Source organism: Lethenteron reissneri, chromosome 65 (genome assembly GCF_015708825.2).
Source record: "Lethenteron reissneri isolate LAM-NWPU_2019-01 chromosome 65, ASM1570882v1, whole genome shotgun sequence".
NCBI classification, from domain to species: domain Eukaryota; kingdom Metazoa; phylum Chordata; class Hyperoartia; order Petromyzontiformes; family Petromyzontidae; genus Lethenteron; species Lethenteron reissneri.
Genome location: NC_083843.1, coordinates 9,387,947 through 9,406,894, shown reverse-complemented (window position 1 = coordinate 9,406,894; position 18,948 = coordinate 9,387,947). Strand labels below are relative to the sequence as shown.

Below are 18,948 nucleotides of genomic sequence, written 5' to 3'. Positions count from 1 at the left end.
AGGTGTGGCTTCTCTCTCTCTCTATGCCCTGTAAAATAAAACTGCTTTGGGTGGGGGGGAGGATTCATTCGACCCCTGGTTATAACAAACATATTTAGCACAGCTCAAACACCACGAGAAGTCCCCCCCCCTAGTGATGCCATCCCATTCCCACCCCGGGTTTATCGCCCAATGAGCGAGTGACCGCGAGGGGGATGGCGCGCGTCACCCCGCAGCGTCACTTGACACGTGTTCCCAGCACGCCCGCGGTAGAGCTCCGCCCTCTCGGCGTTGAGCGCCACGCGGCGCGCGGTGCGAAGGACGATGACGTCAGAGAGAAGCTTGGATCCCCCGCCCTGCCCCACCAGTGCGCTAACCACTGCACCACCGCTCCACCCCACACTACGCACATGGCTCTCTATACACTAAAGACAAAGATCCCCCATATAGCCTTAAAATACTGTTGGGGCAAGTGCTGTTAACCACCACCTATGAAGGCCGCCACAGCACAAGAGAGAGAGGGTTAGTGGCCAGCACCACGCCTGACCCGCCTTTGTCTCCCCAGTGGCGATGTTTACACACCGCAGCAGGTTCTCATTTGAGGCTGAGCCGACCTAGGCGAGACCCAAGACCGATTCAAATAATCGCTATCAATGGTGTTTGTAAACCGGTCATGGGCATCCCCTAGGTCGACTCAGCCTCACATGATTCACTGGTGCGGTGTGTAAACGTCAACACTGGGAAGACAAAGGCGGCCGGGCATGGTGTTGGCCCCCCACCCTCCTGTGTGCCGTGCTGGCCTTCATAGGTGCTCTGTACCAGCCCTTCCCCCTACAGCATGTTAAGGCTACACGGGGGATCTGTGTCTTTGAGTGCACGAGTCTGAGCGTTGTGCCCGTTTCTCTGCGCTGCTCACACTCCGTGCTCTCAGGACGCACGACTCAGATCCAGAATCCTCACTGAGTCACCAACAACACCACCCACATACAGTGCGGGGTAGAGCGGTTGACTAAACGAGTGGTGGACGGAGTGCAGCAGCTCCATGGAGTCGGCGCGGTAGAACGACAGCAGCCCCGCCTCCCAGTGCAGGTGACACCCGACTCTCCGGGGAGGATCCCTCACCGGCACTGAGGTCAATACATCACCATGAATCACGTAGCAGCTGTTGTTATTTTTATATAAAACCCAGGATGAGTCGTTGTGTCCCAGCCCGCACTCTTTACCACTCCCTTTCCGTGCGATCGTCCCGTACGCGACTCCAACCGCACAGCTCCCCGCTGCACCCCCCACGTCCACCTCCCAGTAGTGCTGACCAGACGAAAAGCTCTCGGAGTATAGGGCTTGTGTATAGCCATCAAAGCGGTGTGGGTGATCGGGGCGACCCTGGGAGACAGCGGTCCGTGTCACCGTCCTGAGGTCCGAGGAAATCTGGAGGTCGTTTTGGGCCGAGTTTGGGTCCACAGTCGGCGAGCGTCCGTCTGCAGTAACGATAATCACAGTAGCCGTGTAACAACAGCACCACTATAACAACAGCACTCGTGCACTAACACGGACGTACACTACAATAGAGCAATTCATAATGAGCATTGTTCTACAACGTTATAATGCGTAGCTATCAGTGTGATGACATGTAACGGGCACTTTGTCAATCCGCTGCTGGATAAGGACTCCCTACACCGTGCGGGTCGCAGGGGATATTTGACCATACTTCACCACGCCGGTCACCGCGCGTTGGCGAAGGCAGGCGGCGCAGCTGGCGAGAGTACAGAAGTACAGTACAGCGGTGCGTTTGTCTGCCCTGCCACCTGCTGCCCCGCCACGTAGCCCCGCAGCCTGTAGCACCTGCTAGGCAGGGTCATGACTTTCCCACCATGTGGCCCCGCAGACTGTAGCACCTGCTAGGCAGGGTGTTGACCCCACCACAAGGCCACACAGCCTGTAGCACCTGCTAGGCAGGGTGGTGGTGGCCGCCCGTGCCAGCCCTTACCCAGGCCCAGCCCCTGCGGGGCTTTGCGAGGTGCCAGGAGGTGTGTGATAGTGAAGTGATGTACACTCGTGTGGGTGTGTGTGTGATAGTGTAGTGATGTACACTCGTGTGGGTGTGATAGTGTAGTGATGTACACTCGTGTGTGTGTGTGTGATAGTGTAGTGATGTACACTCGTGTGTGATAGTGTAGTGATGTACACTCGTGTGTGTGTGTGTGATAGTGCAGTGATGTACACTCGTGTGTGTGTGTGATAGTGTAGTGATGTACACTGTGTGTGTGTGAGATAGTGTAGTAATGTACACTGTGTGTGTGTGATACTGTAGTGATGTACACTCGTGTGTATGTGATAGTGTAGTGATGTACACTCGTGTGTGTGTGTGATAGTGTAGTGATGTACACTCGTGTGTATGATAGTGTAGTGATGTACACTCGTGTGTGTGTGTGATAGCGTAGTGATGTACACTCGTGTGTGTGTGTGTGTGTGTGATAGCGTAGTGATGTACACTCGTGTGTGTGTGTGATAGTGTAGTGATGTACACTGTGTGTGTGTGTGAGATAGTGTAGTGATGTACACTCGTGTGTGTGTGATAGTGTAGTGATGTACACTGTGACAGCAGGTCATGCCTTCTATGACCTCCTGTCACAGGTGCTGGCTAAAGTGGCCACTCGGGACAGAGTCATCTTGATGGGTGACTTCAATGCCCGAGTTGGTCATGATGCTGGCACCTGGTCTGGAGTGATTGGAAGACATGGGCCAGATCAGCTCAATAACAACGGTAGGAGGCTGCTAGATTTTTGTGCAGCCCATGGACTTGTAATTACCAACACGCTCTTCCGGCATCGGCGCATCCACACAACATCATGGATGCATGCCGGGTCCAAGCAAGAACATCTGCTGGACTACATAGTGACGGACCAGCGGATGCGAGCCCATGTCCTTGACACCAGGACCTACCGCGGAGCTGATCTGCCCTCTGATCATCGACTAGTCATCTGTAAGATGCGGCTGCCATTCTTCCACTCCGGTGGTGGATGTACACCCAGGACCCCATTCCAACCTAAAGTAGCCTGGTCTCAGTTAGCTGATGAAAGTTGCAAGCGAGAATTTCATCATAGCTTGCAGCTGGGGTTGGCATCGTCCCCCACTCCTCCTGATGTCGAGGGTAAATGGGCGAGGTTTAGGACTGTGACTCATGCAACGGCAATGGCTGCTTTGGGTACGCTGTCCAGACCTCCCCAGAAACCCTGGCTGACAGAGGAGGTGTTCAGGTTAGTTGAGAAAAAGCGACAGGCCCACTCTCATCGGCTACAGCATCCCACGTCAGAGAATGAGGAGGTTTACCGCAGCCTTCACTCGGAGGTTCGGAGAGCCGTAAGGCGCTGCAAGGATGGGTGGTGGTCGCGGGTTGCTGAGGAGATGGAGTCTGCCTCAGTGGCCCGCGATCACAAATCACTATTTAATTCCATCAAAAAAGTAACCTGCAGCGCCACACCTATTATCATCATTAGGGGAAAAAACGGTGATCCAATCTCCGACCCCCAGGAACAGGTTTCCAGATTTGCTGAGCATTTCTGTGAGGTCCTGGGGGAGGGGAAATCCCTCAGCCAGGAAACATCATGGCACAAAGTGGGGATAACCCTGCTGAGGCTGCGGTGCCTCAAATATTGGAAGAAGTCACCCCCTGTGAGTGGCTGGCTGAGGTGCCATCTGTTGAGGAGGTACTGAAGGCGATCCAGAGTCTGAGACTAGGAAAGGCACCGGGCAGAGATAATCTCCCAAGCGAAATTCTCAGGGAGGGTGGCGTTTGTGCACAGACTGCCCTACCATGACATCATAACAACAGTCTGGACCACTGGACGGGTTCCGCAGGATTGCAAGGATGCCCTGGTGGTCCCCCTCTTTAAGAAGGGGGACCGCACAGACTGTAACAACTACAGGGGCATCTCACTCCTCAGTGTGCCGGGAAAGGTCCTGGCAAGGATTATTCAACATCGTCTTGCTAGGCACGCTGAGGAGAGGCTTGCAGAGCCCCAATGCGGTTTCAGGAAAGGGCGGTCCTGCATGGATGCCATATTTTCGGTCCGTCTTTTACAGCAGAGGTGTAGGGAATTCCTACAAGACCTACATCTCTGCTTTATTGACCTGCTCAAGGCCTCTGACACCATCAGTAGGCCTGGTCTCTTGGTTGTTCTTCGTGCTTTCGGAGTCCCTGACCCTCTGCTCACGATCATTAAGGACCTTCATGATGGTGAGCGGTCCCGGGTAAAATTACGTGGCCAGGAGTCAGAGCCTTTCCCTGTACACCTTGGGGTGCGACAGGGATGTCCTCTGGCTCCCACATTATTTAACATCAATTTTGACCGCGTATTTCGTGAAGCCTTCAATAGCTGTACCTGGGGAATTTCCATTTGGTACAGATATATTGTGGGCGGCTGATCGACGCCCGGGTGCGATCAAGGGATGGCTCTCTATTGGTCAACCACGTTATGTATGCCGATGATTTGGTAATAGCTGCTCATTCAGAAGAGGAGTTGGAGACGCTGCTGCTGAGACTGGAGCGTGCCACTAAGAGGTGGGGCCTTACCATCAGCCCCATCAAAACGAAGCACCTGCCTGCGTATTTTGTACTATCGGACACTCCACCCCCCACAACTTCCAATCGGTGATGGGGCAGTAGTGGAGAGAGTGGAAAGTTTCCCCTACCTGGGCAGTGTGCTTATGACCGGCTCCAGTTTAACAGCAGAGGTCTCACTCCGAATCAGTCGAGCGGCAATATCTTTTCATCAGTTGTGTAACACTGTGTGGAAGCTACCTGGTCTGTCGCTCCGCACGAAGCTTCAGGTCTTCTCGGCCACAGTCATTCCCTCCCTTCTCTACGCTTACGAAACGTGGACCCCCCTAATGGAGCATCTTCGCCGGTTGGAAACATTTAGGCTGGCCTGCCTACGTTTCATTCTGGGTTTAACCAGGCTGGATTGTGTGAGGAGCTCACAAATCCTTGAAAGATCTGGGCAAAGTCCCATCGGTGAGCTCCTCCGGCAGGCAAGGCTGCGTTGGCTGGGTCATGTAGCCCGCATGCCCAGCCACCGCATGCCTAAACAGCTTTTGTTCGGCCGGATTGAGGGGGCTAAACGGTCGCGACACGGGCTAGAGAAGAGATGGAGTGATGTGGTACAGGAGGACGTGGAGCTGAGTGGACTTGCCGATGACTGGTACCAGCGGTGTCAAGATCGGCCTCTGTGGAGGAGGCTCGTGAAGGATGCTACTGGGCAGTTGGAGGCAGTCGCCCTCCAACAACGTAGGGTGGAGGAGCGACGCTCACAACAACGAGCGGAGCGCCGGGTGGCTAAAGCACAGCAAGTTGATACAGTAGGGGGCACAGGTGGTGCATCAGCCAGTCATCTCGGTCATCTCGGTCAGTCGACCCGTGGCACCTGGGTCTGCCCCGTGACCTCCTGCCAGCGGGCGTTCGACACTTCACGTTGCCTCAAGGTGCACATGGCCTGGCACAAGCGTCCTGGTGACGTTACCGCCACTTAGTGGCGAATGGCGGTTGTTGTTGATGTACACTGTGTGTGTGATAGTGTAGTGATGTACACTCGTGTGTGTGATAGTGTAGTGTCGTCACTATGTAGTGATTTACACGACCAACCAGGGTGAAGCCCTTGGCTGTCTGGCTGTCTGATAAACCTATGAATATTCACAAATAATTCTCAAGGTTCCTTTGATTCTGAGAGCTTCACACATTAACACTGAACCCTAAGAATTCTAACTGTGTCTGAATCTGTATCACGCTGCCTCAAGTACTAATTATGAATCCTCAGAATCTCAGCCACAGCGTCTCTGTGTAAAACACTTATAGAGACAGCATAGCAACAGCATCCACATTCAATAATACAAAAGAGGAGTGTTAATAGAGCTCATGTAAAACTCCTTTGCACTCGTGTGTGTGCTGTATATTAATGTAGAGGTATTGCAATACAAGGGCTATCGTAATGTATGTGTATGTATGTGTAGTAAGTTCAAAGAGACTTGGACGACGTAGTCGGAGGCACACTTATTTATTAACCGTTCCACTCTATACAGGCCAAGGTATACAACACTCGAAGGGGTATCGACCCCTTCACCCGTCTAACAGGGAGATCCTACGATCTCTGTCCCGGCTAGCCTACTCCCGGGTCCTCCGCTACAGAGCTAGGGGAGGCTAGCTGATCCAGTTCTGGCCAAGCTGGGATCACGGCACCCTGAGTCACCATACCGGCTCTTATAAGACCTTCGGCTCTGGGCTCTCGGGGCCACGCCACTGGCTTGCCCTGGTCGGTCCTTAGAAGGACGGCGATCCAGGGGAGTCCCAGGGCCTATCTAGCTGGTCTTCCTTCTTCACTGGTTTAAGCTAAACACTGAAACCCGAGCCCACCAGCTCACCGCCTTATGTAGCAATCCCCCCCCGAGGGGTGGGGCCGCCGTGGGAGATCACAGCGCCGTTTCAGCCCCCCAGGATAAACGGTGCGGACGTGGATGTAAGCATCCTTCCGCGTGCGGGCATAACCACCCCTGGTGTGTTTGTTCGCCCTCCCGTAACACCTCTACATCACCCGCCCCCCCCCCCCTGTACAGCCCGCAGCCGTCCCGGCTGCAACAAAATTCACAATAAAGATGCATCCCCCCCCCAAACCCGTGTGTGCCTCGCGTAACCAACAACAACAGCAACAACAGCAACAACAACAACAACCGAGAGAGAGAAAAAGAACCCTACGCACCCCCCCAATAAATACCCCATCCCGTAAAAAAACAACATATGTACAATTTCAAAGTCCCCCCACTCCCGCGACCCCAGCCAGGGCAGCACGAGCGGCCGACCTCACAAAAGTCTGCGCGTTTTGGTGCGTGTTCTTGCAGCGGGACCGTCACAAGGGGCAGCCCCGGCCGGCCCAGCGGTGGGTGTCAATAGTTCGGGTGCGAGAGTGTCTGGCGTCGCCGACGAGTGACCCCCGACCCCCCCGGGAGGGGTTGGCAGTCGCGAGCACGTCAATTCTGGTGCACCTGGAAGCGGAACAGTCGGTGGTAAGTCAGGCGAATGCAGCGAAGTCGGACTCTGGAAGTCGGTGGACCCCCCACATGTTTGGCCATGTGTGTGTGGAGTAGGGACATGGGGCGCAACGAACGGTTTCAACCGCGAGGGGTGCACGAACCACCGATGCTTCCCCAACCGGATATGTACACATTGTGGCCGCAAGATCTGCACTACTTCCACGGGCCTCCCGCCACGGCCGCAACAGCTTGGACGAGGTCGCCAGCGGAACTTGGGGACAGTGCAACCACGCCTTGTCACCCGGTTTCCACTGGAGCACATGCACCCGACCCAGCTTGAGCCTTTCATTCGCCCTCTGGCGGAGGTCTGAATTTTGGATGGCCGCCTCCCACGCCTCTGTCAATTTAGAGATGTTGAATTAGACATGGTCGGCCAATTTGGATTTAGCATGCGGCACGGAGATTCGCAGCTGAGTTGCGACAGGCGGGTTAGCCTCGCGAACCGTACATTAGGAAGAAGGGCGAAAATCCGGTCGCCACATGAGGAGCCATTCTGTAGGCCGCCAAAACCCCCGGAATATGAAGGTCCCAGTCGGTCTGGGATTCAGACACCTGTTGGGACAGCATGGACGTGATAGTCCGATGCAGACACTCCACCATCCCGTCAGTTTGCGGATGATATGGGGAGGTACGGATTTTTTTCGTACCCAGGAGCTCGCACACTTCGTAGAGAAGTTTACCCGAGAAATGTTTTCCCTGGTTGGTCAGCAGCCGCTCCGGAGTACCTTTGTCGAGGACGTAGCCCTGGACAAAGGCATCCGCGATGGCTGCTGCCGACTGGTTGGGGAGGGGCCAGGCCATAGGCCATCGCGTAAAATATTCCACCCCGGTCAATATACGTATTTATTTCCCCTACGTGTAGCGGGGAATGGGCCCAAAATATCAAGCGCGACAAGTTCGTTAACCCGGGAAACCTTGATAGACTGCAATGGTGGGTTGGACCCCCTTGCTGGTGGCTTCCATTGCGCGCACTGAGTACAAGACCCTACAATATCATCCACGTCACTTGCCATGCCCGGCCAAAAAAAATCCAGCTGGAGCATGGCAAGGGTTTTGTGAGTCCCCAGGTGCAGGAGTCGCTCGTGAGCAGCCCACACCACTCTACCCCTCAGTGGGGAAGGCACCACCAGCCGGTGGCGGCGGGATCTCCCGTCCCAATGCATCAAGAGACCCTGGAAGAACCCCCACAAGTCGACATTTTCCACCCCCCGACCAGATCCCCCGATGCGACGGTGCAACGCGAGGAGGGAGGTGTCCTCCATTTGGAGGCGCCCTCACTCTGCTCCAGACAATCCCAGCAAGGAATCCCTCCCTTCTTGCTCAATAGGACCCGCAATTGAAGGCGCATCAGCGGCGGCCGCAAGGACCGACTCAGAGATTACATTCGGAGGTCTGCAACGCCCCGAACCCAGGAGGCAAGCGCACTTGGAGGTGGGCGACAAACGCGACAGAGCGTCTGCGTTCGTGTGGCGAACGCCCTTAAGAAATGTAGTCTTGAAATCGAAATCTTGGAGAATCTCCAACCATCTGGACAATTGTCCCGATGGCTGTTGAACCCGCAAGGCGTACTGCAGCACCGCATGATCTGTGCGGACGGTGAAATGGCGACCGTACAGATATGGGCGATATTGCTGAATGAAGTAAACGATTGCCAATAGTTCCCGACGGGTGACACAGTCCCTCTGCTCCGCGGGAGACAAAACCCAACTGCCATATGCCACCACATGCTCTACGCCCCCAACAACCTGGGAAAGCACACCCCAATGCCCGTGTTGCTTGCGTCCGTATCGAGCAAGAAGGGTTTCGAAAAGTCGGGATAACTTAATGGCGGAGCACCCACTAGGGCGTCCCAGAGGGAGCGAAAAGCAGCCTCCTCCTGTCCCCAGTGAAACTTGACCCCCTTTGATGTCAAGGCATGTAAGGGTTTAGCAATCGTCGCGAAATCGGCGACAAACCGTCGGTAATACGACACGAATCCAATTAAACTCCTGACCTCCCCCACCGAGGTAGGAGTCGGCCAGGAGCTGACACATTGCGTTTTGGCGGGATGTGTGGCAATACCTGACCATCCGACAATGTGGCCCAAATACCGCAACGATTCGCGGAGCAAATTACATTTCTGCGGCTTGAATTTCAAATTAGCAGCCCGCATTTTGAGGAAAACAGCCCGCAACCTCTGGAGGTGTTCGTCGAATGTTTTACTAAAGACGATGATATCGTCTAAGTAAATCAAACAAGAATCCCATTGCAACCTAGCCAGGACCAATTCCATTAATCGCTGGAAAGTCGCCGGCGCTGAGTGGAGCCCCATCGGCAAGCAGTTAAATTGGAATAGGCCGTGTGGCATACGGAAAGCTGTTTTAGGTTTAGATTCCTCATCCAGAGGGAGCTGCCAGAACCCTGACAGTAAATCCAATGTGGAGAAGAACCTCGCCCCCGCCAGGGCGTCAAGCGATTCATCCATCCGAGGGAGCGGATATGCGTCAGCTACAGACCAAGATGGCGACAGCGCCGCAGCTGGCTGCAGTCCCGGATCGCTCTCACAGTTTATCAACCGTAACCACACCTCGTACCTTACCCACGTCCTTCTTCACTCACCACCACTCTTCTCACTTTCATCTTCCATTACATTTTTCATATAATTTATTTTGTTTCATTATTTTCATTATTACTTTGGCGTCGCCCGAGTTTTGGGTGGCGGCCGATCCCTGCACCCAAACCCGCCCGCCTCCGTGTTCACTGCACACGCCTCGCGGCGCTACAACAGTCGACAAATGCCGTTTACTGCAGTGTCACACAACTTGCCTTAACTGCCGCATTGCACAGCTGTTGGGCAGTGTGAGTAAATGAGGCCTGTTGCTTCGATTCACGAAGCTGGAGGACGCTGGCTGTATTGTTCATGCGGCGCGGCTTAACATCCACCCCGGGCACGGTTTCTACCAGGCACCTCTTCCGGTACCATCAGCGACTGTGAGCTTGGCGTGCCCCAGCATCGCCAGCAAGTGGGAGATCTACGTGCTCCGTTCAACGTTCACCACCATCAGCGAGTGGGAACGCGAAGCAGACTGTCATCTCCTCAACACGAGAGAGTTGGCTTGCCTGCTGCCCAGCACCACCACTGAACGGGAGCTCTGCGAGGTACGTCCATCCTGCTGCATCACCTGCGAGCTGGAGCACAGAGCGTGGTCAGCTAATCCACCGGACTACGTGTCCGTCTGCCTGCTCCATTGTACGCCCCGCCTGCGTGGTTTTGTATGCCCGTGTACGCGCTCAATGAGTGTTTACACGGGCGTGTTTGCGTCCGCTACGTACGGGGAAGTGCTTGCTGACAGCGTGGAGCTTGGACAACGACACCTCGACTTGCTGCTCAGGGCAGCAGAGCCGCTGATTGGAGTACACCCGAATCCGGGCCCCTTCATCCGCACCATCGTTGCAGCACGGGCTGATATAATAGGGCTACGACATGCACCATCTCTTCATCATCTGCACCTGCAACCCGCGCTCCTGAGGACGCTCTCTGTCCTTGGGCTTCTCCGAGGCCAACGTCGGAGACTGCATCGGCACCGTGGTTGCAGAGGTGGTAGGGGCCGCCGTTCACAGGTCGACCTCGAACCAGCCAACTCCTCTGTTCCCTCGACGCCTCACCTGCACGGATCTTCACATCTACCTTCACATATCCGCCTCGGCCTGCTCAACGCACGCTCCATCACCAATAAATCAGCCCTGATTCACGACACCATCTCGGACCACCACATCGACCTTTTGCTCATCACTGAGACCTGGTGCAGGCAAGACTCCCCGCCAGCTATCTCTCTGGAAGTTGCGCCCCCAGGATACAAGGTTCTACATAAACCTCGCGCAACTAACCAGCGGGGTGGTGGCTTAGCGGTCGTTTACAATGCTCACTTGAAAATTAAAGAACTCCATCTACCAATGGCTCAGGCCACATTCGAGGTCCAGTCCGTATCCCTTACTACTAACAACGAGTGCTTTTCCATCATTTCCATCTATCGCCCTCCAGATGGCAGCATCAACACCTTCTTAAATGAGCTTTCGGAATTCCTATATCTGATTCCTAACCCATCTCACAGGCTCGTGCTTACAGGTGACTTTAATTGCCCCGGTAATACCCCAGCCTCCATCGATAGTCACCTTGAGTCAATTTTGGCCTGCCATAACCTGGTCATCACAAACTCAGGCTCCACCAGACCTTCGTCAACAAACGTTGAGAACATGCTCGACCTGGTTCTGGAACCTAACCAGCACCGACGCATCACTGCACTGGGAGTTTTCCAAACTGGTTACTCCGACCACCGCCTCATACTTTCTTCCCTCCAATTTCCGAAGCCAATCACCATCAAATTCACCCGCAACTTGCGTAATTTCAAGGGTATCGCATTTCCTGCTTTTCGTCACCTCCTTGCAAACTCGCTTTCAATGTTATCCCCATCATCGGATCCAACCGTCTGCGCTCTCCAACTAGAAGCTGACATGAGGGCGGCGCTGGACAAACTAGCTCCATTAAAATCACGAACCGCTAGGCAGTCTTCTCACGACACTCACTGGCTCTCAAGAGATGCCATCATTGCTAAGCGAACCAGGAGGCGCCTTGAACGTATCGCATCCCGCAGTGGTCTACCTGCTGATCGACTTGCTTACAGAGTCGCCTGCAGGAAAACTAACAAACTGATCCTTGTCTCACGTTCCTCCCACGTTGAGGAACGCATTAAAAAAGCAACCGGAAACCCGCGCATTCTATGGAAAACCCTCAAAGATCTTCTCCATCCTGGTAGCACTATGGTCCCTCACCTTAGCGATCCCCTTGCCTCACTGAAACTTGCCACCTCTTTTAACACTTACTTCAACAACAAGCTAATCGCCGTCGCAAACTCGTGCACGTCTACTGACACATTGCACCATTGTACCCCGCTCATGGTACCTAAACTTATAAGCACTAACCCAGACACTCTTCTAACTATGCTAAAGCCTGTGTCTACAAAAGACGTTTTCGCTTTAATTGAATCACTTCATTTGAAGTCATCTCCACTCGACGTGCTCCCAGGTTCCTTGTTCAAGCAATGTGCTCCGGAACTCGCCATCATGATCAGGAACATCGCAAATGCCTCCTTCTCTTCGGGGTGTTTTCCGTCCAACCTCAAATCTGGCCTGGTTTCTCCCTTGTTAAAGAAACCAAATCTAGATCCGGATGACCCATCTAGTTATCGTCCCATCACTAACCTCTCGAACCTCTCTAAACTACTTGAACGACTAGCCCTCGCCCAGCTACAACCACACGTCACCTCCTCCGCAAACTACTGCTACTTCCAGTCAGCTTACCGTCAAAACTATTCCACAGAAACAGCACTCACTAGAGTGCTCAATGACATTTTAACGATCATTGATTCCGGCTCAACTGTTGCACTTGTAAGTCTGGACATTTCGTCAGCCTTCGACACCATCAACCATTCGCTCCTTACTTCCCTCCTGAATTCCGACTTCGGTATATGCGGTTCAGCACTCAAGTGGATAGCTTCGTACCTTTCTGACCGGCAATCTTCAGTCAGGGTGGGCATGTCCACATCGCCTGAAACAACAGCATTATGCGGGGTTCCCTAGGGCTCTGTTCTAGGTCCCCTGCTCTTCACAGCCTACACTTCCCCGATCGGCCGGCTCATTGCAAGCTTCAGTGTTAAGCATCAATCATACGCGGATGACACGATTCTATTCACCGCCATCGATTCTAGCAATGCATCTGGATTCGAGAGAGGCTCTCGGAATGTACCACCGCCGTGCAACAATGGTTCACTGCACACAACCTAGCCCTTAATCCGAAAAAGTCAGTGGCCATCATGTTAGGTACCAAGCAACGTCTCAATTCAGCAGCACTCCCCACACACATACACATCTTCGGTCACAGCATCAAGTTCACCGACCACTTCAGCTACCTCGGTGTCATCCTAGATTCAACTTTATCCTTCGACCGTCAAACCAACCATATCATCAGCTCATGTAACTTTCACCTGAAGGCTCTTAGACACATACGTCCTCTCATCTCTACTGAAATTGCCAACACTTTGGCATGTTGCATAGTTGGGTCTCGCCTTGACTATTGTAACTCCGTCCTTGTCCGGACCTCCGCTGGCAACCTAAAGAAACTTCAAAGACTACAAAATAACCTAGCACGCGTCGTCATTGCCCACACTCATCCCCGCCTCGACTCACTAGCTCGTCTCTGCGCTCTCAACTGGCTCCCCATTGCCAGTAGGGTCACATACAAGACCGCCTGCCTCTGCCACAATGCCTTCATATCTGCCTGCCCGCCGTATATTTCTTCATTATTGACAACCTGCAGCTCAGCACATGGCAGATGCCTGCGCAGCGCGACTCACGACCTCCTCTCGATACCAAGATCCAGGATGGTCATGTCTACGCGCCGCTTCTCGGTGGCAGCCCCAACAGTCTGGAACGATATCCCTCTGCACATTCGCAGCATCACCTCAATCGCCTCCTTCAAGAGACACTTTAAAACTCACCTCTACAATCATGCTTTTGAGCGACCCTGAGCTTGGCTCCGCGCCTCTGAGTTGCGACCACTACGTCTGCAAATTTGCGCGCGTTACAAATTGTACAATTATTATTATTAGCCGACGAAAATCAACACAAAACCGCAAGGAGCCGTCGTGTTTTTTTAACTAACACGATGGGTGCACCCCAAGGGCTGGTAGAAGGGGATATAATATCCGCAGCTAGCATGTCGTCTACGGCCGATTTGACATGATCCTTTTCGGCGGGACTCAACCGAAAAGGATTTTGGCGGATTGGCACGCTGTCACCTGTGTCAATATGGTATCGCAGCAGTTTAGTACAGCCAATATCATATTTGTGTCGACTAAAAACATCGGAAAAAATCGCGCAGAAGGGTTCGTAGCTTATCATGCTGCGAGTCAGACAAGTCCGATGATTCCGCGCAAAGCGCATCCAGCCACCCCTCATCACGGTCCGAATGTGGTTGTGACGGAGGAGCGGTGCTCACTTGTCCAATGACCGGTTCCTCACAGAGTACCGGCGTTGCGTGCGCAAGCACGGTCCCTTGAGGAACCACAGCCGTTCGCAACCCGACATTGAGGACCGCGATGAAGGGGTCCCCGTCCCCTTTCACAATGGTCTGGGCCGCTATCAAATCAGGTCCATTGACCCCGGCCCTAGATGGTCCCAACAGAACACCCCGATCCCCAATCCCCTTAGCGAATGGTCGACGCAGCCTAAGAGGCACGAGCATCTGAGCCCCCGGCGGTATGTGTACCGTCCTCGTAACAGGCGCTTGTACCGTCGCAAATGCCGTATGGACAGTAGCGGGGGAGGACAAGAACATCATACGTCGGCCTGACGGGAGTTCGATGCAACCTTGGTCAATCAAGATTCGAATTGGCATTTTGGCCAAGAAGTCCGTGCCCAACAGGCACAGAACTGCCAGCGAGGAGGAGACCAATACCGGCCCGGATAATTTGATGTCCCCAATAAAAATTTGCACGCGGATCTGTCTGATAATGCCCAGCGAGCCCCCATTGGCAGCATAGCACGGAACATCAAGGGGGAGCAAAGGACGGCTTTGAACGGGGAGAATGTTATAAATTAAATCGGACACAATTGTCGCCGATGCTCCCGTATCAACTAAGACCCGCACCTCAACCCCATCAATATGCCCCACAACGACCGACAACCCCGCCGACGCGGCAACAATGCGGTGGGCCAACTCAGACCACTGGCCCAGTTGGAACGCCCTCCCCATCGCGGCACATTTCGACGCAACGACAGCCGATTTCTGACCCCCGTTCATTGCAATGCATGAGTGTGTCACAGGTGTGTGCGTAGGCCAAACATGTGGGGTGCCACGACTTGCCGGAGTTTGCTGCGGAGCCTTGGGTAGAGGCGCGTCGTCCGGCCGAGGCGTCGCACCACGCTGTCGAGGAGCCCGGCATCCCGAAGCCACATGGCCCCGGACGCCACAGTTGTAGCACCGCGTGGGTGCCCTAGACGGCTTGGGTTGATCCTGGTGGCTCGGCCCGTCCCGAGCTGGCTGTCCCCCGGATCTCCACTCCGTCGGGCGACCCACAGCGCAGACCTCTTCCGATGGGAGGGTGGTGGCAGCCACGGTATGTCTGGCTGCCGCCTTGCTGGCCTTGCGATGCTGGGACAGCAAGTTTGCGTGGATGTACCGTGCGGCCCGCAGGGAACACATCTCCTTGTCATCTTGCGCCAAGACGACGATGTCCAAATCGTCCGCCAACAGCAATATCTTCTCAACCACTATAGCGTCCACCCCTTCCTCGTCCATCCGCGGGAAAGCCGTCTTCGCCAGGGCCAGGAGAGCCGTGCGGTATGCCAGGGGCGATTCCTTGGCGCCCCGCTGACGATCGTAAAACAGCTGTCTGCAGTCAGAAGGTGGACCGTAGACTGCAGACAGGAGTCGAAGAGCCACCTGCAGCGTGGCGCGCGCCAATCTTGGAGCCGTAGTGAGGGTGGCAAGGGTATCACTGTCCAGCGTCGCCGGCAGCGCGTGTAGGGCCTCGTCGTCCGTCCATCACGACATTTCTTGGTGGGCGAGGAAACGTCTTTGGAAGGCTCCCCAGTCGCCGTCTTCTGCCACAAACTCTTTGAGGACCGGCAATCGCTGCTGGAACGAGGCCTCCACTGCCATAGATCGCCAACCGTCGTTCCCGCCAATCTGTACAGTATCGGCGGGAATGGCGGACGCCATCAGCGGTCGCACCGCTGCTGACGCGCTGGCCACTGATTGGCGTTCGCCGACGTCGGCCGCTGTTGATGACGTGGCGGGTTCTGGTCGGCGACTGTCGGTCACCTGACGTGGCCCGGCCCTGCCCTCAGCACCCACTGTACTGATGGCGGCAAATTCAACCTCCAGCCCCGTTGAAATGGCGGGAACTGGCGTCGCATGTCGTCCGACGTCGCCCCGTGCTGCTCCTCCAAACCCCAGGCGAGTGATTTCCTCCAGCGTGGCGGCTGCCGCGTAGAGTAGCTCCGCCAGGTGGGAGTGAGCCACCCGCAGCCCATCAGCCAACGGTCCCCACCCGTCCGGCTGCTGCGGTATCGGCGGACTCGGCCCCGGTTGCTCGAACTCGCCCTCGGCGAGTTCAGGCTCTGAGTCGGCCGAGTTGTCCTCCTCCCCAGGTTCCTTGGTACGAGCCGTCCGTCTTGTGTCCATCTTTAGAAGACCACTTCTGACTCCAGTTGTAGTATGTTCAAAGAGACTTGGACGACGTAGTCGAATGCACACTTATTTATTAACCGTTCCACTCTATACAGGCCAAGGTATACAACACTCCAAGGGGTATCGGCCCCTTCACCCGTCTAACAGGGAGATCCCACGATCTTTATCCTGACTAGCCTACTCCCGGGTCCTCCACTACAGAGCTAGGGGAGGCTAGCTGATCCAGCTCTGGCCAAGCTGGGATCACGGCACCCTGAGTCACCAGACTGGCTCTTATAAGAACATCGGCTCTGGGCTCTCGGGGCCACACCACTGGCTTGCCCTGGTCGGTCCTTAGAAGGACGGCGATCCAGGGGAGTCCCAGGGCCTATCAAACTGGTCTTCCTTCTTCACTGGTTTAAGCTAAACACTGAACCCGGAGCCCACCGGCTCACCGCCTTATATAGCAACTCCCCCCCCCCCCCCCGAGGGGTGGGGCTGTGGGGGATCACAGCGCCGTTTCAGCCCCCCAGGCTGAACGGTGCGGGCATAACCACCCCTGGTGTGTTTGTTCGCCCTCCAGTAACACCTCTACATATGCACAGTGATACACATGGTCAGCCACAGTGATAGCCCAGTCTGGCTCTGTGAGCCTCGGGTATTAACCTTGAACCCCAATAATCCTTACTGTGCCTTAGTAGGGTTATAGCAGCCTCAAACATTATGAATGAATAATGCGTATCTGTAGGCTGCCTTAGTATGGTTATGAGCCTACAGCATTAACAATGAACCCTACGCATCACAATGGTGATGTGGTCTTTCTCGAGTCTGATGATGACATCCATTACAGGGAAGACTTATCGTCATATATTCATCTGCTACAATGGTTGCTTTGGCCAACAGCATCCTCACTGGATAATACACACGTGTAATATCAATGGAGCTCATATAATAGGGAAACACTCGTGTGTGTGCTATATATTATTGTCCAATGAATACATTGCAGTTGTAATGTTTATCTTTGCACGTGCAGTGCGGTGATAGGCAATATTAACCAAGGTTATGCCTTAGTCTGGCTCTGTGAGCCTCAGCCATTAACTGGGGATTCTAAGAATTCTAAAAGTGCCTTAGTTTGACTCTCTGTGCATCAAACTGTTAACATGAAGCCGACGACTCCTACGTCTTAGTCTGGATGTATGATCCTTGGGTATTAACAATCAACAATAAGATTCCTAAACGTACCTTGATCCTGTTCTAAAATCTATAGTATTTATCATTGAACCATACAAATCCTACAGGCAGCCTTTGTGTCTGCAGTGGTGATGTTTACAAGACGTCCTAGGTACTCATTAAGGCGGAGTGGACCTAGGAAAGCTCCAAAATTGGTTCTGAATCCACTCTCCACTGATATTAGCCATGAATAGCCTGTTGGTGACGATGTTTGTAGCTCAGTGCACAATACATCCCATCTTCACTGGACATCCGCACTCACTCTCGCTCATCCATACACCCATACACCTCCGATTTGCACGGTTGGTGTGAAAGAAGTTCAAAATAGATCAATACACTTTTACAAAGACAAAGATGCCCCCGTATATCCTCAACAAACTTTTGGGGCAAGTGCTGTTAGCAAGCACCTATGAAGGCCTGCACGGCACACCAGGGGGGAGTGGCCACCACCACGTCAGGCCGCCTTTGTCTCCCCAATGGTGATGTTTACACACCGCATCAGGTACTCAATTGAGGCCGAGTCGACATAGGGGAGGCCCAGGACCGGTTCAGATAATCCATCACTGGTGTTGGCCTTAAGCAGGAATCACACTCGGGACGCCAGGTTCATAGCTCAGTGCGCTAACCACTACACTACCGCTCCACAACATACTTGTACAAGCACAATTACACACACAATAATACACACGCACAGGTAGTAAGAGTCCGTGGAACTCACACATGAATGCCAACAGGTTGACCACAGCTCCCTGCAGGGTGCTGATAGAGGCGATATCGTTTTTGCTGGGAGATGAGGGTGGAGATCCCTTCTGAGCCTCTCTCCTGTAAGATCAGAACCAGCAGTGACTCATACAGCCCGTGTCTTACACAGCATCATCACACACAGCATCAACTCTCACAGCATCATCATCACACGCAGCTCATCATCACACACAGCTTCATCACTCACAATCATCACACATAGCATCATCATATGCAGCATCACACACAGCGAGTGTCTTACGAAGCATCACACACAACATCATCATCACACAGCATCATCACAGCCAGTGCCTTACACAGCATCATTACACACAGGGATATTACACTCATCATCATCACGCAGCCCATGTCCCACACAATGCGTCACCCCGTGTGTTAATCTGTGCGAGTTCATGTGTCCATACCGGTTTGTCTCCTTAAGGTGCACCTGCAGGAGTCAGACATAGGGCAGGGGGCGCGAGTCAGTTCACCTCCAGCCACATTAACCACACGGTGATTGGTAGACGCGATGAGCTGAGCTGCATTCAACCATTCACTTATCCCAGTGTTGTTGGTTGTAATCAAAACAAAGCCGTGAACTCATTTGGACTCGATGGTTCTCATAAGCAAGGTGTGGCCTCTCAAACCCTTGCAACGGGCAATAGGCATACGTGGCACTCGACATCGAGTGGCAGTGATTTGAACCAACA

At 53.9% G+C, this 18,948-nt stretch overlaps 1 protein-coding gene across 1 annotated transcript in view; it reads right to left on the bottom strand.

The window, feature by feature from the left end:
* Positions 1-425: 425 nt before the first annotated feature.
* Positions 426-18,948, bottom strand: part of LOC133359580 (E3 ubiquitin-protein ligase TRIM7-like) — a 33,976-nt gene continuing 15,453 nt past the window's right edge. Inside the window, exons 4-6 of the mRNA XM_061578026.1 lie at positions 18,664-18,686; positions 18,216-18,319; positions 426-1,457 (exon numbers count right to left, since the gene is read on the bottom strand). Coding sequence (XP_061434010.1) covers positions 907-1,457; positions 18,216-18,319; positions 18,664-18,686 — 678 coding nt within the window. The 3' untranslated portion in view covers positions 426-906. The remainder of the gene's footprint in view (positions 1,458-18,215; positions 18,320-18,663; positions 18,687-18,948) is intronic.